This window comes from Sander lucioperca, chromosome 11 (assembly GCF_008315115.2).
Source record: "Sander lucioperca isolate FBNREF2018 chromosome 11, SLUC_FBN_1.2, whole genome shotgun sequence".
In the NCBI taxonomy this organism is placed as follows: Eukaryota; Metazoa; Chordata; class Actinopteri; order Perciformes; family Percidae; genus Sander; species Sander lucioperca.
In genome coordinates, this window is record NC_050183.1 from 24,732,198 (window position 1) to 24,757,216 (window position 25,019).

General features: G+C 39.2%; 2 protein-coding genes across 2 annotated transcripts in view; both read right to left on the minus strand.

The window, feature by feature from the left end:
* Positions 1-4,666, minus strand: part of LOC116067103 (NACHT, LRR and PYD domains-containing protein 12-like) — a 60,229-nt gene extending 55,563 nt beyond the window's left edge. Inside the window, exon 1 of the mRNA XM_031323423.2 lies at positions 4,534-4,666. Coding sequence (XP_031179283.2) covers positions 4,534-4,661 — 128 coding nt within the window. The 5' untranslated portion in view covers positions 4,662-4,666. The remainder of the gene's footprint in view (positions 1-4,533) is intronic.
* Positions 4,667-13,254: 8,588 nt separating this feature from the next.
* LOC118496295 (ribonuclease inhibitor-like) lies at positions 13,255-24,862 on the minus strand. Its single transcript, XM_036007460.1, is given in 7 exon segments — positions 13,255-13,264; positions 14,404-14,577; positions 19,136-19,309; positions 23,142-23,214; positions 23,217-23,261; positions 24,522-24,578; positions 24,721-24,862. Coding segments are annotated over 7 exon segments (675 nt in total).
* Positions 24,863-25,019: the final 157 nt, after the last annotated feature.

Here is a 25,019-nt window from a genome sequence, read left to right on the forward strand (position 1 = left end):
AATAATTGACAGTGGCACGATGTCTTAAAAGACAGTTAAGGTCTGATCATTTAAGCACAGTGAATATATTGGACAGGTAAAGGTAATGTCAGTAGGATTGCTTTTTACTCAGACACACACTGATGAGTATTTAGAGCAGTAAATCTGGGGCCGCCTCAGTTTAGGGAGTCTGACCACCTTGACTCTTTAGTCCACTGGCTGTTCTGACAGATTATCAGTCCGACTCGGCTACCGTCAACTATAAATGGATGTAATTTAAATATCCAAAAGTGTTTTCATCAGATAACTTTTACCGGTTTTATCAGTGCTGCCGATGGATGTTTGTTCTTGACCTGTTTATGGTAGTGAGAATCTAAGCTCAAATATTCACTTACTAATAATTCAAAGCTTTCAACTACAAGCTCTGAATCGTTAGTAAGAGGAGCTTTGATCTTAAACTTGCTTCACCATATTTTACTTAAGCAGTTTGTTAAAGGACAAACTCAAACCGTCAACATGATGGGCGGAGGAAGCGTATTAGATGTCGGTGGGACAATCTAACGGGGGTGTGCTGCTCCTTCCTCAGAAAATATTTAACAGAGCAGATGTAGGGTTGGGTACCGAACTCGGTATTTTTGTTAACCAACCGTATTAAGTTTAGGGCTGAACGATTTTTGAAAATAATCTAATTGCGATTTTTTTCAAAAATATTGCGAATGCCATCGTTTTTTAAAGTGCCCATATTATGAAAAAATCACTTTTTCTGGGATTTGGGGTGTTATTTTGTGTCTCTGGTGCTTCCACACACATACAAACTTTGAAAAAAATCCATCCATGCTGTTTAGCCTCTTAAGAATCTCCTGCATTTTCAAGCTTTTGGTCTAAACGTCATACCCAAATTAAAATTGGTACAGCTCCCATATACTTTGACACTCAGGGATGTGCCTGGTATCACTGGAAAGAAAACACTCTCAAGGTTTTGTTCCAAGTGTCAGGGTGATTCTAGGCCTTACTGACACAGAGTTACAGAGGCTAGAATGGCGGGTTTCTATTTCCGTCCAAGTCATACATCTGTAATATGATTAAAATCCACTGCTGTGAACACATCTGACAGGTGACAGACAATCCAGGACATTAGCCACATGTCTCAGCTTACTACAGAAAAAATCCAGAAGCCAAAAGACTCAAAAATTGATTTTATATGAATTTTTTTCTACATATATGTCTCTGCGTTTTTCTGATTTTTATTTGAAAAGTGCAAAGAAAAAAGCCAATAAAGTACAAAATAAAACACTTCTCAAATACACAAACACATCCACATCAATCATACACATACTTGAAATAACTATATACATAAATATATAGAAATAAGTCATTATGAACTGCACAGGGTGTGAAATGCTTATAGGAGGCCCTGTTTTTGCTTTGACACAGCTCCAGCCATTACAGGGTTAAAATTTCACCGGCACATTTGGTATCGATCGACTTGTCTACTCATTGGCTACAAATGTAGCCGGGTCTTAGGGCATTTAAATCTAACTGGTCCGAGCAACTGTCGATCATTTCCGCGTGGTCCCAAACGCGTCAGAGGAGACTTCAGCTTTATTATTGGTGTATCACAGCCAAACCTGCACCGATTGGCTTATATCAGGTATCGATGGAAAGCTTAGAACCCAGGGAATAGAGTGACGCCCACATCAAGTTGCTAGGACCCTCAGGAGAGAAGCGAGCAGCGTTAGAAGTGCGGAAATGAAAAACAGTTCAGCGATTTTCCGTTGTGATTCGGCCAGAAACGTCAAGATTGTGAGGCAAACAGCTCGTTTTGGATATAACGGCTTGGATATTCCATTTCCTTGGACCCTTGGGGATTTAAGAAAAAAAAGTTTTGGGCAAAAAATCCACGCAGTGGCCAAAGGGACAAGGAAACAGGTAAGGATGCACTACACACGGGCTGCGCTGTTTACGCTGTATTGTTTTATTTATTATAACTTTGTAGCAGTTGTGTAACTGCTGTAAATCATCTTATGCTTTGTGTGTGGGCTTAATGGAATCATGAGACGCTAAGCTTTAAATTGGTGTGTCGCATGGCCGTATATTTTGAAGATTTAATGCTTTAAAGTTATAAAAACGTTTATAAATGGAGATTACAGCGACACCACTGCCACAATCTGTACCGTAGACGGTACAGTGAGACTTATCAGGCTTTAGAGTGAGATACGGTTTCTGAATGTGTCCTGCCTTCAGTCTCAGGGTGAGCTGTTCAAAATCGGCACGGCTTGTGACGTCACAAGCCGAAACGAGTAGGCTAACCGCAACCATTAGCTCGTAGTGTTAGCATGCTAACGCTATGGCTAACACTAGCTTGCTAACGCTAGCATGCTACCTTGTTCTCAATAGCAAAGCACTGCTACAACACACACAAGATCACCATAATCTACAAAAGAACTACTTCCATGTGCGCCCTCATTTAGAAGTCTCCCAGCTAATCCTGCCTTGTAACTGACCAAAGTTGTAGAAACAGCCTTTCTTTTACTGTCTATGGAGCTAGCTAGCTGACATGATCTACATCTGAGCTACTGGGCATGTGCAGTGCAATCAAAGATACTACAGAAGAAGAAGAAGAAAAGAGGTCTCACTCTGTAGCTAAAACAGAGACCAGCTGAAAAGAGGATCTGCAGCAGTGAGAGAGAGCACTGCAGTACAACAAAAATATGGTGTTTTTTGAAAATTAAACCATGTAAACCTGTTCTGGTACAACCTTAAAATACAATTATGAACCTGAAAATTAGCATAATATGGCTGCTTTAAGCTCTTTGTCTTCTGTATTATTCAACAAAGACAAGCAATAAATCATTGTATAGTATGAACAACACAAGATTAGATGGATTAAACCAACTGTTCTTTCCTGGAGGCCAGGTCTGTATGTGATGTTGAAATTAGGTGATGCATGAATTTATATGAATGACATCTTTTGTTTAACTACTTCAATCACAGTAGTATATTGAGCACTGACCAAGCCTGGTGTAAACATTCATATGAAAGTCAGAAACAAATCACACAAACTAAAGTGCCGATTGCAGAAATATAAAAACAAATATGTGGCTTTACCACACTTAGTAGTATTTAGATTATTTAGTTGATTGCACATTTTAAATACTGTTTTTGAACTAGACTAGACTAGTTAAATAAGTAAAAAGTATATATGAAATGGTGTATTTTTTACAGCGCACACAGAGGAGCTGCCTCCAGCCCCTCCCTCCTCTCATGAAGTTGCGTGCCGTGTGCATGACAGCGTCACGTTGCACTTGCTCAGAGAGGCTATCGTTATGTTAGTAGTAGCATGCTGCTGGTGTTCATGCCGTGGGATTAACTGTACTAATAAAACCGTTGAAACAACGCAGCCACGCTGCTGTGAAAGCTCCCCGAACGTCATTTATCAGTCTGGTTGTTACCTCTCTCAGTGGCAGCTCCTCCACTCCATATCTTTATAATGGAGCTAGCTAACTGGAGCAAACTGCTAATCAGAGCTAATCGTTGCTAACCGAGCCTTCAGTTCTGCGTGCCTGTATCCATTAACTGCATGTATGGACTCGAGCCTGAATAAAACCCTTAATTTTATTAAAATGGCTGTAAAAGTTTTAAACTACAACTCAGAGTTGTTTGAATGACAAAAATCTGTTCAAGGTACGGCATAGCGTTAGCGTGCTAAGTTGATGCTTTCTCTGCGGAGTGCAGACTGATTTGCTTTCGCGAGCCATGTGACCAAATCGCAGCCCTTGCGATTAGGAAATCGCGTTTTAACATATCGCGATATAATTGCAAATGCAATTAATCGTTCAGCCCTAATTAAGTTGGTACTATGAATTAGACATGTAATTAGACATGTAAATGTGTACATGTATTAATATTCACACGTAGATTCTTAGATGGGTATAAATTACTTCTATTTGCACTTCGGTGGCGATCGGCCAAGAAAAAGCACTGTGTCAGCAATGTGAGTCAAATGCTCGCACTGTCGAGCCCTGTGAATATTTTCCTGAAGTGTAAATTCTCAAATGGAGGTTCTCGGGGGTTTTGCTGCAGAAGTAGAATCATTAGTTTGTGGTTATAAAACCCAGAAAAGATCCATCTGAGTTTGGAAGAGTATCTGCACTGATAGTTCTGCATCATGAATATAAATCTTTTAGCAGAACATATTGTCTTCATCCTCAACGTATCATCATCTTCATCAGGTCAGCTGACAGTAAACAGTCTCTTACTTTGTGTCTGATGGTCCAGGTTCATTACTGAAGAATGGAGGTTCCTCTTTGGAAAAGTCACTCTTCATAGACAGACAGCCAGATACTACAGACTCTGCTCTCTGTCTGTTGTTCTGAACTCTGCAAACACCAACAGGTTTTATTTAAATAGTTGGAATCCTGGATAAATGCTCTTTATTAAGTTATTCATGGAACTCTAAACACACAAACTGCTGCTACTGTGAATAATTAGGAAGATAAAAAGTTTGTATGTAGGAAACTGAGTCATGAAATGAGTTAGTATCAGTTGTCTTACTTTGTGTCTGATGGTCCAGGTTCATTACTGAATTCTGGAGGAAGACCTTTAGAGCGGTCACTCTTCATAGACAGACAGCCAGATACTACAGACTCTGCTCCGTCCTCCTCTTCCTCCAAATCCCTCATCTTCTGATCTGAAGTCAGTCTGAGCGGTAAAACAAACAAACTTTGTGTGTGTGTGTGTGTGTGTGTGTGTGTGTGTGTGTGTGTGTGTCTGTGCTCACACAGATCAGCTTTTTAACTCTACTGCTGCTGGTGAAGCTGCCACCAAATACACCAAATAAGATCAAATACACCAAAGATCATATTCTGCATTTAGAGACAAAGTTTCTCTTCTTTACTTTTTCTCTCCATGTTGTGAACTGCAACATGTCCATGTATTTATTTTTGCCATTTCTGCCTGACATTCTGTCTGATATTTTGCTAGTCTTTCTTTAAGGATTCAAGCCAGTTGACATGATCCTATAGTTTAGAGTTAGCAGAAGACTAAATTACCAGATCGTTTACCACGTTTTTTTCTTTTTTTTGATAAAGAGCTTTATTAAAGTTTTACAGGTTACAAGTTATAAATTAGACATACAGTAGGCTACGTATCACAACAACCAAAAATAAACAATACAACAATTCCAAAATTTAACAAATGACACAAACCAGTGCTAAATGTTCAAATCGAGCTAGTAAAGTGCGTCTGGTGCATAGAGTCTTTCATAAAGTGCTGTAGTTCACAAAATGTTCCAAGGAAAGAGTTGTTTTTTGTCTAGAGTTCTTCTTCTCCTTAGCTAAAACATTATGATTGTGCCACAATTTAAGTACCTGGGCATTACTATCAACTCTAATCTTGCTTTTAAAGCTTATATTAAGAAAGTGTGCAATAGGGTCAAGTTTAGCCTAGCCAATTTTAAATATATTAGAAATGCACTGACTTTTAAAACTGCCAAATTATTTATGAATGCCATGATTATGTCACATCTAACATATTGTCTGACAAGCTTGGGACAAACTAACAGCTCATCACTAAAGCCACTAGCTACTCTTTACAAGAGAACACCCAAAGTTTTGGATCAGAAGCCAAACAGCTCGCATCACTGTATTATCCTAAATAACCGTAAACTGCTGAGCTTGGAAGATGTAATTAAATACAAAAACATCTGTCTGGTGTACACAATTCTGCATAACACTGCTCCTCCTCCTTTGAACTCTTTCATAACCCGACATAACAACAGCAGTCAGATCACCAGACGCACCGCACGAGGTGACCTTCCAACACAGACTCACTCCCTACTCGTCAAATGTCTGACGCATGGTCAAGGACCCCTGGCGTTACGTTTCAACGCCAGGGGGGTACCCGTTGCGTTATTTTTCGATGAGGGGGTCCGTCAGATAGACATTCATGTTAATCCCTCACCCTCGGATATAGACAAAAGAAAAAACATTTATTCATGAGATCTTATCATGGTTTATATGTATTTCTTTTAATGTTATTATTTCGGTCTATTTGGGCAGGGAAGCTGGGTTGCTTTTTTGTTTATTTATATTTTTTAAACTATAATGCTACATCTATCAACATTTATTTAGATGTTATCATGGTATTCATTTCTTTATTTTAATATTATTCAATGTACATATATAAATAATAAGTGGTTTAGTCACCAGCAACAACACGTTGCTCAGCTTTGTTCCAGTAAGTTATGCACCGTAATAACGTTTAAAAAAATCCACAGAATACTCCAGAAGTGACGTGGTACGTGCCGTTCGGCGGATAAGAAGATAAAACATACATAATATTCGTAATATTGATGTTTTTGTCTAACGTTGTATTTGAGGATGTAAACAATAAAGCTAACAATAATAATAAAATACAGTTTCATGTATTTGTCTCATGTACTGTTTGCTCAGTCGGCCGGTCGGCGGCGGCAATCTGAAATGGAATGGAGCCCATTCACGGCAGAGAGCAGAAACACAGGAGTCAAACATGTCCTCCCACCCACCCCGGAAGAATTACAAGTGCACAAGCTTTGTAACAGCTTCTGTTGCGCGTCTCTTATGGGAGTTGTAGTTTTAAAGTATATTGGTATATTTCTCATAATTTGAAGTTGGTAGTGTAGAATTTTGGATACACCCTGGGGTTTTTTGGGATGGGGAACACACTGCTGTCATCAGATTTTAAAAATCGGATCGTTAAAATAGGTAAAAATAGCTTATTACCATATTTGACAGTGCTTACAGTGGGTAAACTTTGGTGACCATATCTACATGACAGCTGAGGTCCAGAGCTTTCTATAACAGCTGGTCCTATGTGTGTAGTACCTTCTATAACAGCTGGTCCTATGTGTGTAGTACCTTCTATAACAGCTGGTCCTATGTGTGTAGTACCTTCTATAACAGCTGGTCCTATGTGTGTAGCACCTTCTATAACAGCTGGTACTATGTGTGTAGCACCTTCTATAACAGCTGGTACTATGTGTGTAGTACCTTCTATAACAGCTGGTCCTATGTGTGTAGCACCTTCTGTTGCTAAATGACATGCCTTCAAACATGTACTGGGTTCAAGGTTCAGAGGTCAATATTTCAAAGCAGGAGTAATGTATCCTCTTCAGACTGACATATGTTACTCTCCAGGTTGAGACCTTTCCAACGATGTGTTTGATATAGTCCTACGACAACGTTTTAGTTTTTACACATCATGGAGACCACGTTGCAGGTGATACTTTATTGTCTCCAGAAGGATATCTGCCTTGAGTTCAAATGCTTCACACATAACACTTGACATATTGTTTTATCATACAGCTGACATATACGTACAACAAAAAACAACATAAACGAAGTGATATATAGCCAGACTGAAGCACATTACACAGCCACAATCTATTGTTCATCTTTCACAAACAGTGACAAGAGCAACACACAACATTTTTCATTATATCATGAAGTTATTCCAAAACCCCTGCAGCCTCAAGCAACATTATGTAAAGTTTTAATTGAGTTATAGGTCCGAATAGGCCCACAGTTTAGAAATGTTAAGTTTACATTGGGGTACCCATATCTTCTGCCAGAGGATAAGAGCTCATACTTGGCATGGAGAATAAAGATCAGATCATATTCTCTGTGCTTGCCTGGAGAGACTGGTTTCTATTCCTCTACACAACCTTCATGACAGTCATATTAATATGCTCTGTAATGCAGCCTTGTATAACATAAACCCTCTGTTTCACCGTGTCTGCTCTAAATGATAACACACACTTTGAAGTGTGCCAAAAATGCCAAAACACATGTTGTATATGTACACATACCCATACAAAGCTATATACATCTTACTCTGTGAACAAAAACCTCAGCAACAATCTGCTTATGCTTTTAATTTCCTGAAAATGCTTCCTAAAACTAGTCCCTTCTTAGTTTTGAAAAGGTAGTCTTTCAGTAAAGGCTACAAAGGTTAGGATGGCTACAATCTGTAACCACGGTGATTGATATGAGGATCATCTTCTGAATATAATAATTAATATGCTAAGCCTACCATAAATTGATATTTCAAAAAAGTCATTTATTTAAAACAACTAATAATGCAGTGTGATGTTAAATCAAACTAAGTCCCACACATAAATATGCTCATGTTTTTTTTTCCCTTTAGTCTTTGCTATTAATATTCATCAACCACAAAATTAGAAAATTGCATTTTTAAATAACTATGCATAGAAAATAAAATAAAAAATGCTTCTCTTTGTATATAGTTTATTTTTTGTTTTTCACAACAGTAGGCAACAAGTCAAAACAAATGCAAATTAGTCAAACAAGCCATTAGGCTGTAGTTCTAAACACTCAACTGTAGTTTTTTATATAGTGTGTATATATAAGGCAAATCAAAGTGCTTAGCATAAAACACTATTTTTTCATTATTGGTATTTTATTGTGTAAATTCTCACGTACAATGTGCAACATTCTTTCACAGACGAGGAGGGGTAATTACTACGTCAATTCCGCTGATTTATTTAAACGTTATTACGGTGCATAACTTACAGGAACAAAGCTGAGCAACATGTTGTTGCTGGTGACAAAACCACTGACTATATATATTTACAATGAAGAGATATACTTGCGTTGAAGACCCGCTGATCGCTGGCCGATTCTGTGAATGAATGAATGTGTCTAGCTTAGGGCTGGGCGATATATCGATATAAAAAATATATCGATATATTTTTAAATGTGATATGGAATTAGACCATATCGCATATATCGATATAGTTCAAATTTGCGCTGTGATCCTTGCTCCAAGCAAGCTGCTGACCCGGAGCTCTCTGCACTGCTCTCAGCGCCCCCGCCCCTCCTCTTTCATGCACAGAGGGGGGAGGGGCAGGAACAGACACTCAGACAGCCACTCTTCAACAAACATGGAGGAAGCAACAATGTCTGCGGAGCGTGCGGAGGAGGAATTGGTTAGTAAAAGAAAAATCAGTGGCTCAGTAATTTGGAGATGGTTCAGATTCAAAGTATCAGATGAGCAACAAAATCATGTTATATGTAGGGAGTGCCATAAACAAGTTACAGCCAGGGGTGGAAGCACTACAAATCTTTTTCACCACCTAAAACAGTGGCACAAACTGCAATACAAAGAGTGTGTGAAACTGCGCGCTGCAGAAGCCCCAGACGCATGCCATCGACAACCTGAAAAAGCTCCAGCCCCGAAACAAAGCTCACTGCAAACTTCATTTTCCCCGCAGTGTGCCTTATGAAAAGAAAAGTGACAAGTGGTGTACTATAACTAAAGCGGTGTCCTATCACATTGCTAAAGATATGGTCCCTGTTGCAACTGTGGAACAAGTCGGATTCAAAAACCTACTGAAAACTATGGACCCGAGATATGAGCTTCCCAGTCGCAACTACTTTGCACGAGAGGCACTGCCACAAATGTACACTGAAGTCAGGCAGAGCCTTGCTAACCAGCTCGCTAACGTGACCCATTTTGCGTCGACCAGCGATATGTGGTTGAGCAGGATGTGTGAGCCTTACATGAGCGTGACAGTTCACTTCAATCAAGACTGGGAGATGAAAACAGCGTGTCTGCAAACAAGTTATTTCCCCCAGGATCACACCGGTGAGCATATAGCTGAGGCCCTGCAGGATGCAATTGCAAGCTGGAAACTCTAAGAAAATCATCTGGTTGCTATAACAACCGACAACGGGAGCAACATCGTCGAAGCGGTTGAGCTGAACGAGTGGCTGAGGATACAGTGCTGCGGTTACAGACTACACTTGGCTATTGGTGAGTGCATTGTTATAAGGAGTATTCAGATATTTTACTTTAAACAAAAACATATTAAAATGTTAGTTTTCCTTTGTGTGTCTGTCTGCAACTTTGTGTTTAATGCTGCTGTCTTGGCCAGGTCTCCATTGAAAAATTGATTGTTAAATAGAGGTTAAATAGATTAATAAAAACACAAAACTTAAAGTGCTAAAAGTAAAATCACTTACAATACAGAATGGTAGATTTCAGAACCATATTTATTAGGTTATTGGATAAGAATTAGTGATGCATTGATGTGTTTACCACTTTAATGTTACAGCTGGTAAAGGTGAGGTAATTATGACATTAAAATGCTGGTTAGCCTGTTGATATCATCAAGGTAACATATATTTAGCTATTATGATAGACTATAGTTTTTTCTCTGGATTGAAAGAGCAAACTGCAAAGTAACTAGAAACTAATGTTGACACGTAGGCCGAAACATTGTGGAGTTTTTAGTGGAGTAGAAATATGAAGTAGCATTAAAAAATAGCATAAATACTAAGAACAACAACAAGAACGAAACATGAGTAAATGTACATACAGTATAGTCATCATTTATAAATTATACAAAAATAATACATAAAAATCACAGGATTACAATTCAGAAAATAAATGAATATACTATTTTATATTTATGATTAGGACTGGTGTTGATTAAAAAAATAAACTATGAAACGAGAAAATAATATTAATGTACAATATTTCTAAAGCTTGATTTTGGAAAGCACTTAGTTGTATGAGTGTGTTAAAGTGAAACCAGAGTCAAATTTCTCGCATAAGCACATTTGTTTAATACTTTTTTTATGATTCAGACAGGACATGGCATGAATGACAAGTGCGTCACCCGGGCCATTTCTCTGCGCAAGAGAATTGTAAGCTGTTTTTCGTACAGCTGGAAGAAAAGGAGATATCTTGCTGAAGTCCAGATTCAGCTGGGTCTGCCAAGTCACCAACTCATAACCGAGTCTGCCACACACTGAGGATCAAGGCAGCAGATGATAGAGAGAGTCCTGGAGCAGAGAGGAGCACTGGCCAAAGTCCTGTCTAATGACAAAAAGACCAGGCACCTTGTCCCTACCTGGCAGGACTTAGAGGTCCTAGAAGCAGTCCAAAAGGTCCTGAAACCTCTCCAGGACTTTACCGATGCTTTGTCAGGTGAGGAGTACGTCACTCTATCATATGTGAAACCTGTGCTGCACCTTTTTAACGAAAGTCTCCTGGCATGTGAAGAGGGTGATAGCGAGCTTTGCAAATCAATCATGACCAGCATTGTTGAGTACCTCAACAGCAAGTATTCTGACCCAGCCACTACTGACCTATTGGAGATGGCTTCATTTGTGGATCCACGGTTCAGGGCCACCTACATCCCAAGTGAAAAAGTCGATGCATTGAAGCACAGAGCTGTCTTGGAGGTGGAGACGCTACTGGTTGATCAGAGCAGCTGTCAACCACCTTACCTACGTGTGCCCACTGTGCCTGAGCCTGCAGATGGAGAAGCAGCAGTAGCACCAAAAGCTAAGACACTGGCAAGCTTCTTCAAGCAGCGCACAGCCACCACCACTGCACCAACCAAGAGGGGGGTTATTGAAAATGAACTGTCAAGTTACTTGCAGTCAGCAAGTGTGGAGAGTGACACTGATCCCCTCAAGTGGTGGAAGGATCATGAAGTTGTCTTTCCAGCTCTGAGCCAGCTGGCAAAAAAGTATCTCTTGGTACCAGCTACCAGTTCACCCACCGAAAGGGTTTTCAGCTGCAGTGGCAATATCGTGACCTGCCACAGAGCATCTCTGATGCCGTTGACAGGCTGGTGTTTCTCGCACAAATTGTTTAAACGAAGGAGGACACGCTTGTCTGTCTTCTAATGTTTACCTCAAGACAGCATTACTGTTTATCAAAGTGAAAAAAGAGGGGGAAAATGTTTATTGAGTTGATAGTCTGTTTCTTGTGCAACTGGTTGAGACTGTTCAGATAAGAAATTGAGTTAACAAGAAGGAAAAGGTAATCTCAAGCTGATGTTTAAAAATGTTTTTCTTTTTCTTGAACTGAGCACTTTATTTTGTTCGCTGCCCTTACTAGGGTTTGTCATATTTTATTCTTTTGTAATGTTCATTATTTGCATCTGTGGATTTGTTAGAAAGGAGAAGAAAATCTGTAATTTGATTTTAATAAGCCATTTATAGTTAGATAGACTAAAAAAATGTTGATATTGTACTTTTCTCATATAAATATATTTATTTCAGAAAAAGATTGGGCTATTTATTTCATAGGCTATTTTATTTAAGATATTTTTTTATTTAAATGTGCACCTTATGGAGCTTTGATTTCAAAAGAGGTACTCCTGTTGTTATACAGTATTTATGTTAACATTTTATTGTTATTTGAACAGCTGAGCATTTAATCATGAACCAGGTGGAGAACCCTGTTTATTATTTATTCATTTGATTTTGCAACTGTTCACTGAAATAGCCGGTTTCAATAAAACTACTTGTGACATGTCATATTTGGCTTTGACTGAACATTTGCTCTCACTTTGCGGAAAAAATATCGGGATATATATCGTATATCGATATTCAGCCTAAATATATCGGGATATGACTTTTGGTCTATATCGCCCAGCCCTAGTCTAGCTCGGATCATATCGTAATGTTCTGTATTACAGCATACTGTAATATTTCACCGGTAATAAGACCGAAATAATATAATTAAAATAAAGAAATGAATACCATGATAACATCTAATTAAATGTTGATAGATGTAGCATTATAGTTTTAAAAATATAAATAAACAAAAAAGCAACCCACCTTCCCTGGCCAAAATACACCGAAATAATAATGTTAAAAGAAATACATATAAACCATGATAAGCTCTCGTAAATAAATCTCGTAAATAAATGTAAGTAAAGCTGTTATTGGGCTAAAAATACCAATAATAAAACTGTCACAGATTTCGAGTTAAGGGGGGTGTGTTTTTTCTTTCGTCTATATCCGACGGTGAGGAATTAACATGAATATCTATCTCTGCCATTTTCTTTTGCGGGGTGCAAATGTTCCACCAAAACAAGTTCCTTCCTGAGACTATTTAGCAGAGCCACCGTCGCTACATCCAGTGATTAGCGCCGCCAGAGACGATTGTGATTGGTTTAAAGAAATGCAAACAACCCAGAGAGCTTGTTTCTTCTATCCCAGAATATATCCGTTGTGTAGCCAGACCTGATTCCAAAGCGCTGTGGAGATAGAGCTGGACATTAGAGACTAAGTGTGGAGCAGAAGGAGTGGAGGAGTCTCAGTGTGTCTGCAGAGACTGTGTAGAAGGACAGAGCAGCAGCAGAGCAGTCCAGATACACTGATGATACTCTATCAGATACAGGAACTCACAGGATGATGAAGGACTCCACATCAGGTCTCAACACATCCTCCTTCCTGATCACTCTGAGTCAGATCACTTCCATCTGATGAGAGAAGAACAACAGAGGAGATAAATGAGTGTTTCCAGAGACTCCGTTCATCAGCTGTCAGAACTTCAGTCCCGTTCACACACCAAGTGGAGCAGCTGTTTAGAGCAGTCTGCTTTCTTTCAGCTCTCATGTTTACGTGTTTGTGATGTATGTGCCATTGAGCATTGAGTACCCCACCGTTAGTTGGCGCTGTGCCACCACTGTTACTGTGATTATCTGTATGTACTAAGTTGAAAAAGTACGTTAGTAAAAAAGAGTAGCTCCTACGGTAAAATGATGTCTGTGTTGTCTCTAACAAGGAGGTTCTCTGAAGTGAACCCACGACACAACCGTGTTGGAGTGAAGCTCACAGACGTGCAGAGACTTTGGGCATCAAGTCTGTTGACTGTGCAGATTTTACTGAAGTACACAGTGGAAATAAACTGCTGAATCATGAATGCATCATTACTACAGAAACAGAGACGTTCACTGCTCACTTTAATGATGATGTACTGCTGTTGGGTTCAGAGCTGTTAAAAACCATCTGAATGTTTCATCTACTTTTAAATATGACATGAAAAATATGTAAATATGGTTATGAAAATATTCAGACAAAACAAATGACTGAAGGACAGATATAGATGATGTTAAAGACTGAACAGTAAAACATCAGCTGTGTTTACTGGACTTCAGCAGAGCTTCTGCTCTGTATGAAGACCACATGGTTACTAAATGTAATGCTGGTTCTATGAATTAAGAGTCACTGATTTGCAGGCTTCAGTCAGACTGATCTCAGAGCTGTGACAAAGATGAACTGATCAGTTAGTGTTGAAATGAGAGAATAAACACTTTGAGATCAGATTTGATGGTTGGACAGATTGATGTCTCTGTACATGTTGTGATGCTGTCAGCTGTTATCCAGATGTATTTCCTGCAGACATGAAAACAACAACAGTTGTCTTCACATCAACTCAAACACATGATCACAACAAGCTTCTGGCTCATCTGATCGGTTGATTGTCCTCTCTCTCGCCTCTTACAGCTTCACTGAGAAGGTTGGTTTACAGGAAATACTGGATCTTTGCTCTGATACTAATTGTATATAGTTCAATACTGCTGAGGCCAGTATGGACTGATTCTAACACTCTACTGACCTCAGCGTCTCCAGTCTACAGTTTGGACTCTCCACAAGATCACACAGCAGCTTCACGTCTGAATCCTGCAGCTTGTTGTTACTCAGGTCCAGCTCTCTCAGATGGGAGGGGTTGAACTTCAGAGCTGAGGCCAGAGAAGCACAGCTGATCGCTGATAAACTGCAGTCCTTCAATCTGAAAAAAGAATAAATGATGAATATAAAAATCCATTTATAATCCAATTAATCCTTTAAATAGCTGCATTTGGAAATGTGCTTTGTTGCTTTGTTTTCATCTGTGTATGTGTGTGTGTGTGTGTTTATGTGTGTGTTCTGAGGGATCAATATTGATGATCAGACATTTGAAATTAACAGAAACCAAAGAAATATTTCTACTTCAGCAAGTAAACTTCATTCATTTAAAACCAATATTAGTTCAGATGATCTTCTTTATACATATGTGACCATTTACCAACAATTATAAACATTTACTTTTTTTGTTTTACTTTAACAACTAAGGGACTGTTCGTTATTTAATTAAGGGGCCACCGGAGGAGTTTTGTGGCCTCTAACCTAAACTTGCACCCCTCGCGTGCAAGTTTGCACTTAGCAAAGAAGTACAGATACCATTTGATTTTTACAACCATGATGTACAGGAGTTAACCTCTGCATTCTCATCTTACACATCACACTCCTCTTTTATGGTGTGGTGGCCATTTCAGTAGATTTACTTACTAACATTGTTGTGGAAACACAATAAGCATGGAAACTAAATGCACACTTCCTGCATTACTGCATTACTTCAAATACTAAGTTACTCCTCTAGTAAAATAGTATTCATATGAAATAAAACAATAAAACATTGAGACCATTCAGCAAAGGACGCTGGGATATAATCAATTCAACACTGGTTGCTATGGACTTGTCACTATCGTCATTGTATATTTTAGCACATAGATAAAGCTGCCGAAGCTGAACATTATATTCCAAAACACATATGTTTATTTTTAAAGTTTTTAAGTTACATTGTAACAATTTAACAATTCACCTTTATGAAATCCAATCGCAGCACGGCTGTTTTGGAACGCAATAGGCAGACGCTTAAATTCAACTAAAATGTTAACAGTTCTCCAAACACAGAATCCAAGCTCAGTCACACCATAAAACGTTAAGACACGTTGAGAAAAAAGATCCGCATTTTGCCGTAATCCAATGACACAAAAAAAAGTAATCCACAGCGATCAGTAGATCCACAAAAAGGTAAATGATATGGTGTATCCAGCAAGGCCGATATGAGCGTCACATACGAGGCCTCTCCACTTCGCCGTTTAAACAAAGTGGAATAAACGTATAAAAGTCCAAATCTACACAAAACCCGCAATCAATTAGTAAGCTGACATCAGATTTATATACATGGCATTTAGGAAATCTTTATTGCAAGGTTGGCACGGCAAGATGTCCAGACTAGTGCAACAGTAAGTTTAGTTTTTTTGTGTCCTGCTGCTCCCATCGTCAGCCAGGTAATCATTTTTTTACCAAAGCAGTATATGAAATCAGATGTATTACCTATCACCATTTAGTTGTTTTGTGTTATTTAAGATATTTATTTAATATCTGGTCATGCCAGATGTAATTATTCCACTCATTTTTTAAACAATGCAATTACCCGTTTGAGCCACCAGGGGCGCAGTGCTCCTCCTGCCCCCCCCAGCAAACTCCGCGGATGCGTTCAGAACCATCTGCTAGGGGGCCGAGACTGAGAGCTACATGGATAAATATGCACCAAACAAGCCACTTTGAAATTTTGCTCTTTTCATGAATAAAAAAGTTGGGTGACCCCCCCCCACCCAGACTAAAAAATGTTCTCTTTTCATTTGTTCCTTTTATATGCATCCTTCTCCCAGAAATGCCTGTTACTAACCTAGCTCTGGGGAGTTTACTCCCCGGAGTCCTTATGTTTCTTCTTCACCCAGAATATCGCCTTGGATTAGGGTGGCACCAAGACCTGGATCTTGGGTGCAGCTGTCGCTATGGACCTGCTACACCCTGCTATGCTCTGCGATTCCCTGCAGTATCCAGCTGCGTCCTGCTGTGTTCTGCCACGTCCACTGCGTCCACCCATGCTCTGCTATGCCACATTACACCCCGTAACGCCCTGCTGTGCCCTACTATGACATGAACTACTACGACTACCATTGTAGTCACTGTTCCATTATCTTTATTGTGACTATTACTGCCACTGCTCATCACACCGCCAACCGGCACCGTCAGACACCGCCTACCAAGAGTCTGGGTCTGCCGAGGTTTCTTCCAGAAAGGGAGTTTTTCTTTGGATAAAAGCCAAAGAAAAAAAAGTCAGCTAAATGACATGTTATTTTAATTTTATTGAAGCGGCTCTGTTGTAAAGGCTAACGGTGCTCGGTTAGCACAATGACATCATGTTAGAAAGCACAGCAGAAACGATTTGTCATAAACTAAGTAACAAAAGTGTTAGCTACGATCCTAATGGCATTGATAACGTTCAATGGTGCTGTCACTAACGTTACTACAACCTGCAGTAATGATTTTGATTTCCAGTCACTCCCTCCTGTACTAATGTAACTCGGTACGTAGCATTAGCTCCTTATCTTAAGGCCTCACAATGCCTTGTGTTTCTCACTCCCACTACTCACTTCACATGTGGGTAGGTCAAGGCAAAAAGAGGGAAATAAGCACATGTGAGCACAATGCATGAACTGACCTGAGAGTCTCCAGTCTACAGTTTGGACTCTGCAGTCCAGCACACAGATGCTGCACTCCTGAATCGTGCAGGTCATTGACACTCAGGTCCAGCTCTCTCAGATGGAAGGGGTTGGACTTCAGAGCTGAGGCCGCAACTTCACAGTCTGTCTCAGAGAGGTCACAGCCAGAAAGTCTGTGATGACAGATAATAAAACATTTAAAATATACTCAAATCTGACACTTTTGTCCTAAAAACTATCACATTTTGATCAAAAAGCACATTCACAAGGGTCTGATGTTTGATTCAGATATGTTGAGGTGAGAGGTCATGGGACCCCTTTCAAAATGCACATGCCATACAGACAGAGATCCATTCTGTATTTGTTTAATCGATACTGGATCATTCAAATGAAAAAAAATCTGCTGAGCTCTCCTTCACTGGCAGAATGAACCTGGAGGTCGTCCCAGCAGCTGACTGTGAAAACAATCTGTAAGTTAAGCTAACACACATAATGTCGGACATATTGTTAGGTTGGTGTGATGATGCTGTTGGATCCTACAGTTTTCCCATTTTCTCCGCTAATTCCTCACGTCCGTATCCACATTTTTCTTCATACAAGCTCAGTTTTTCAGGTCGGCAGCTTATGAAAACTTAAGATGTTGGTTATTTACCCTTTTGGTAGTGAATATCAGCACACAGCAGCTTTTAGGCATGTTTCTGTTGTTTGCTATCTGACGGAATAAAGAGGATGTCTACAAGTCTACGGAGAGCAGAGAGATGTTTTCCCCTCCAGTGGGGGCGGGACTTAAATGCCTCTGTCTCGATTATTAAAGTCTCAATGTTTACATTAAAGCAGTTATATTGATGTGCTTTTAATTCAACATGAACACAATAAAGTGCAATTAATGGCCATGCCAGTTTTTCCTCATCCAAAATGTCTCCTATACCTTGTAATGTAACTTTGGAGCATTATATAAACTTCCCGACAGCTAGCATGACATAGTTGATACCAATGGATTCCTTAGGTCTTCTAGTTTCATATGATACAGACAGAAACCCATTCTGGATTTTATCTATCGATATTGGATCATTCAAATGTAAATCAATTTAAATTGTAAAATCTATTACTTAAACCAGCCCTGATAAAATGAACAGGAACATCCTTAAAATAAAATAGTTCAGAAACTGCTCATAAAATATGATAAAAATAACTGAATGAAAGTTATTATGAAAAAGCTTAAATTTCATGTGATGTTAGTTCAGCATATCACAAATAATAAATGTCTGTTGTATATAAAATAGTTCAATGTCCCATTGTTAGAGTTAACTTGAAATAATAGACACTAAATAGCAAATTAAAGAGAAACCTTAATTCAACTTAAGTTGAAAGTTATTCTTTAAACCAAATAGGTGAGTCAAATTGAAAATGAGAAAAATAGTATTTCATTTCTTTTTTTTTATTTGTATTTAACTACAAACTGCTCCTCAGAACCTAGAGCCTGGTCCTAACTTATCTACTACTCATAGTGAGTACTACAATTCGATGTCTTGAAGACATTTTAATAATTTACATATAGTTGTGTCTCTCTCATGTGTCTCAGTTTTGAGTTCAGACTAAAACAGACTGACACACTTTAAAGTTGTTGTGATTGGTGCTCAGAGAAACCCAGAAAACAAGTGATCTGAAGGGAATTTTAAACTTCATCAAATTGCCCAAAAATAACATGGATGCATGGATGTGCTTCAAAGGTAAAATTAATGAATACTTTGATTGAACTTTGGGTGTTTTATTAAATTTTAAAGCATTTGAATTTGTTTTAAAAATTGTTTCAAAACAGTCTCCTGATTAAACTTTGACATAAACCCGTTTGTGATCCACTCAACATCCTCTGATCTTTACTATTTGTCAAAATAGTTCACAATTTCTGCTTATTTAAACTAAAAAAATAGTTATAATGTATATAAACCAAGATTTTTTAAAAAATGCATTAAAAATCTATATCTATAACAGTAACAGAGTAGGTGAACTGACCTCAGAGTCTCCAGTCTACAGTGTGGACTCTCCAGAAAACCACAGAGCAGCTTCACTCCTGAATCCTGCAGGTTGTTATTACTCAGGTTCAGCTCTCTCAGATGGGAGGGGTTGGACTTCAGAGCTGAGACCAGATCTGCACAGTTGATCTCTGACAAACCGCAGCAGTCCAATCTGAATAAAGAATAAATGACGATGATAAAAATCAATTTCTAATTCAATCAATATGATATTGATCCTTTAAACAGCTGCATTTGGAAATATTATTTTTCTGTGTGTGTCTGTGTGTTTTCTGATGTATCAATATCTATGGTCAGACATTATTTGTGAAAACACTTTGAAATTAACAGAACCCAAAGAAATATTTCTACTTCATCCATTTAAAACCAAAATTAGTTCAGAGGATCTTCTGTGTACAGATGTGACCATTTACCAACAATTATAAACATTCACTAATTTTTACAAATAACAGTGGACATTTTCTACAGTTTCTTTAAAAAACAAGTCTCTTGTGACTGCAGACTAAATTTACTACCAGAAAAATATGAACAAAAACAACATTTAAAACATCATGGATTAAGTTATGTTTGTACATAAATTAGGTTCAGTTGTTAAATAATCAGAGCTGAGACCAGAGAAGACAACAGATTCTCACTCCCATCTCGTAAAATACGGACGCTTGGTCAGGTGCCTTTGTCGTTGTTATTGACGCTAAAAGTCTCCTTTAGCGCCATATAACGCGCTTCATCTAAACGCGCTTCTTCGGGACTATCGCCGTCCCTTTTGACGCAGTTATGTTAAGGAAAAGCTTGTGGGTGGGCTTACTCTTCCGTGCCACGCGGGAACAACGGGACGATTGTGTTTAGGAAAGAAGAAAGCGACTTTACGAAACATGACACGAGGGACACAAACCCCGGTCTCCTTGGTGAAATTCCTGTGTTTGACCCATGTCCTGTCTTTGACTCATACTACTCGCTACAGTATCGCTCTTTATACTGCATCATCTAACAGCACCACTGTCAAGCTGCTGCTCAGCCCGGTCCGTTCCATACAGACGCTAAGGGGGATTTTTGCGTCAGTATCTGACGCTGAGAGCCACTGACCAAGCGTCAGTATTTTACAAGTTCGGAGTGAGAACAGGTTGGACAGGAAGCATCGTACACATGTTAAAGTGTCGTTGGTCACAGATCAGACATGACACACACACCCAGAAAACAAGTGAACTGAAGCAAATTTAACAGTTCTGTTATGGATTTAAACTTGGTTGATATTACAGCTGTCAATATTCCTCTATTATACCATTACAATTTCATTTGTTTTATATTCAAATATTAGAATATTTAATGCTCAAATGCAGCCTGTTATTAATATGTGCTACACTACTCAGGCTTATGCATCGCCAATGCCACTATAAGCATGTGGTTGTTGTTACACGTTCCATCCACTAGACAGACGTCCAACATCAGCTTGGCCTTGAAGGAGACCTACATCTTGGCGCATTGCATTTCTGGCACGGCATTTTGTTTACATTAATTTTCCACCACGAGTACAGAGCGACAAACACAATCAACAGAGAACTCTGTAATGAAACATTATGTAACAAGTGTAGTAAAGCGGCTCTTTTGTAAAGGCTAACAGTGTTCAGTTAGCATAATGACATCATGTTAGAAAGCACAGCCAAAACCATTTGTCATAAACTAAGTAACAATAGTGTTAGCCACGATGCTAATGGCATTGATAACGGTCAATGGTGCTGTCACTAACAGTACAGGTAATAAATGAAGTAGAAGCCATGCTGTCAGCTGTAGGGCAGCTAATGTAAACTTTCACTGTCTCCATGAAGCTCCCAGCTAAGCTCCTATTACTCACGACGCTGTTAGGAAACAAGAATTAGCTTACTAATGATAACATAAGCATTTGGCTCGGTGGATGTGGATTTTAAAGTCACGTTAAAATTTCCCATCCTTCTTCTGATTTCCAGCTGCAGCCTGTCACTCCCCCCTGTATTAACGTTACTCAGTAAATAGCGTTAGCTCTTATATTAAAGGGATACTTCACCGATTTAGCATTAAGCTTTGTATCAGTAGAAACCCAGTTGTATTTTTGAATGGCCGTGCTTCCCTCCCTCATGTCCTCCTGAGAGGATCTGGATTGAGGGTCTGGAAAAAAGCCTCAGATGATGCAAAATGACGATTTTTGCGCTATCTGAGGCTTTTTGGCCAGACGCTATGGATTACAGCCAGTAGTAGGACCTACTTCCGCAGGTTGTCAATCTGCCCATAGGGGGTTGGACTGCCGACATTCTCCGAAATTTCACGAACCAAACGACTGTCAGCCATCTTGAATCCTCGCATAGCGTGGCTTCTCAGCATCAAAACTTTAGATAGATAGATTTATTCATCCCGAAGGAAATTTTAGAACAACAATTATGTGCATTCAAACTACCGCACACGTGTACCACCGGGATACATTGGTACAGATTGGAGAATATGCAGGACACTTATTACAGACGGATACTTGACACAGCTTCGCTCACCGGCTATGGAGACCAGCTGTGCAGCTCGATGCCGCTGGACGTTGAACGAGTTTGTGGGTGGCAAAATCGTGTTTGTTGTCCGCTCATTATACAACAAACTGGACTACATCCAACCAACGAAACTCCCAACGCGAGTTCAGAGACTGCTGTGTTTTGTTGTTGTGGAAACAATTGCTGTATCGGACTATACAGCTACGGACTATCCAGCTACCAGTCTAGCTACTCTACTAGCTCTGTCGCCGGGTAAGGCTAGCTAGTGGAGGTGAGCTGTGTTAACACGGACTGCCTGGTGCAGAAATGGGGGTGCTTGTATCCAACTAACTGCTAACTGCTGGTGGAGTTTGTGACTATTAAATGCCGACCATTCTACAATACACGCAATTTGTATACTCGGTGATACAGTCTACCAAGCGCTAATGCTAGTAGCTAGCTATGTGTTAGCTGAATTTTACGGAGCGTATCATGTGTGTCCATTGGAGGGACAGTCGCAGCTAACGAAACCCCTAATGTTCACAAAAATTAATTAAATTGAATCTGACACCATAGTTACCTTTATAAGACCTTGGGGTAGATGTTATGTAAGTGGCGTGACAAAATTCAAACTGTAAATATACGAAAGTTATGCCGAAAATGAAGCTAACTAGCTGCTATCTGTACACATAGGATTGGAGGGACAGTAGCAGCTAACGAAACCCGAGAAACTGTGACTTTCACTGGGTATGGAGGTTGCAGCTTTCTCGTCAGACTGTGTGGAGCTCCTGAAGTCCGACACTTCTTACCAAATTTGCAATTAGCCATCAATTGTTGTAAAACGGCCCATATTAGAACTTTATATAGTGATTTCTCGCTTAAAAAATTATCCAAAGTGAATTTAATAACGAATAGCCCGACAAACAATGTATAACTTTGCAGTGTCTGAATATGAGACCTGCTGTCTCGTCTCCAATGTGTACAGCCTACCAGCGCTAATGCTAGTATGTGTTAGCTGAACTTTACGGAGCATATAATGTGTTTCGTATGTCGTTTGTATATAATGTTTGTTTTTATATATTGAATTGTGTAACCACTGGTTACAATGTTGTTTTGTGTATATGGTTGAAATGACATAAAACACAGTTGAATGAGTTGACTGTCTCTGTCTGACTGTCTGTAAACGGTAGGCGTGGCTTGGGAGTGTACTCAGAGCAGCGAAGCAAGTGCATTCTGGGATTTGGTGTCTTTCATCCACATGAGCCAAAAACACATTTTCTGGATTTCTCGGCCTAGAAGGCACCAATTTCCCTTTCTTTCACATTTTATACTACATAAGTGAACCAATTTAAAGATATATCCAGCCTTCCATGCTGAATATCCCTTTAAGGCCTCACAATGCCTTGTGATTCTCATTCCCACTACCCACTTCACATGTGGGTAGGTCAAGGCGAGAAAGAGGGAGAGATAAGCACATGTGAGCACAATACATGAACTGACCTCAGAGTCTCCAGTCTACAGTTTGGACTCTGTAGTCCAGCAGAGAGACGCTCCACTCCTGAATCCAGGAGGTATCACTAAGGTCCAGCTCTCTCAGATGGGAGGGGTTGGACTTCAGAGCTGAGCCATGGCTTCAAAGTCAGTGTCCATAGAGCAAACAGGAAGAAAGTCTGTGATGACAATAATAAAAACATTTAAATATAAGCAAATCTGACAGTTTTATCATAAAAACAGGCTATTACATTTTGATCAAAAACCGCATTCACAGGGTGTGATATTTGATTCAGATATGTTGAGGTGAGAGGTCACAGGACCCCTTTCAAAATACCATGCCATACAGACAGAGATCCATGTGGATTTGATTAATCAATACTGGATCATTCAAATGAAAAACAAATTGATATTTTTAAACCATCCTATTCCCTTACATAATAACATTTATATAATGTTTTGGTAGTAGTTATTCTCTTTTTTAAGCCACTTTTTATTGGCTCGAGCTTAATGACCTCCAGTCAATGTTTACATTAAGCATTTACATTCATGTACTTTTTAATTAAAATGAACACAATAAAGTGCAGCTTACAGTCAGAAAGTTTAGAGACATTTCATTCAGAATTCCTTTTAAAATGACCATGCCTTTTTTCCTTCTCCAAAATGTAGCCTGTAACTTGTAATTAAAAAATGTGGAGCATATCTACCTTCCCTACAGCTACCATGACATAGTCATACCATGGATCCCTTAGGTCTTCTAGTTTCATATGATACAGACAGAAACCCATTCTGGATTTTATCTGTCGATACTGGATCATTCAAATGTAAAGCCATTCAAATCGGAAAAATCTATTATTTAAACCAGCCTGATAGATATTGTATAATTGTGAAAATGAACAGAAACATCCTTAAAATTAAATACTCAGAGAATAGTTCTGCTCATAAAATATGATAAAAAATAACTAAATAAAAGTTATTATGAAAAAGCTTAAACTTCATGTGATGTTAGTTCAGCAGATCACAAATAATAAATGTCTGTATAGAATATAGACACAATAAAGAAACAAACTGCAGACTCGGTATACACTGTAAAAAGGCTGTCTGTTGTGATTTAATGATAGAAGATACTTTAGCTACAACACATTCTCACAGCGTTTTAGAACAAAGACATTTGCACGGTAACATGTCGAATTATTTACAATAAGGTTTATCTTTTATAGTGTGTAGGTTTTATATTGTTCATGTGTGTAAAGTCTGTATGTTACTCTATAATGATGGCCTCAGCTTCACACTGATTTAAAATGATAATCACATCTGGACTTACACAGCCTTCTGCAGTTCCTCAAAGCTGGAATCAGTCTCCGTCGTCCTTCCCGTGATGGGTTGTACTTGTCCAGGTCAACTCATCCAGAACTTCCTCTGACATCTGCAGCATGTATGCCAGAGCTGAGCAGTGGATTTCAGAGAGTTTTCTTGTCTGATTTGTTCTCTGACTTCAGGAACTCTTGATCTCCTGATGGACTGAGTGGTCGTTCATCTCCATCAGACAGTGGAAGATGTTGATGCTTCTGTCAGAGAGATACATCACTGTTCATCTCCTTCAGGTTGTTGATGGCTCTCTGGATGATTCTGGACTGTTGTCTGTCTGACTCAGCAGGCCTCCTAAGAGTCTCTGGTTTGGACTCCAGAGAGAGGCCATGAAGGAAGCGGACAAACATGTCAGTGGCCATTTTCACTTTCAAGGGATTTCTTCATGGCTCTCTTCAGGAAGACATTCAGGGATGGGTATTGATCTTCATCTTCATCCAGAGATAACCTCCTCCCAGGAAGTCCTCCAGTCCTGTGTGTTCCTGTTGGGTAACAGTGACATGTAGCACTGCAGCTGAA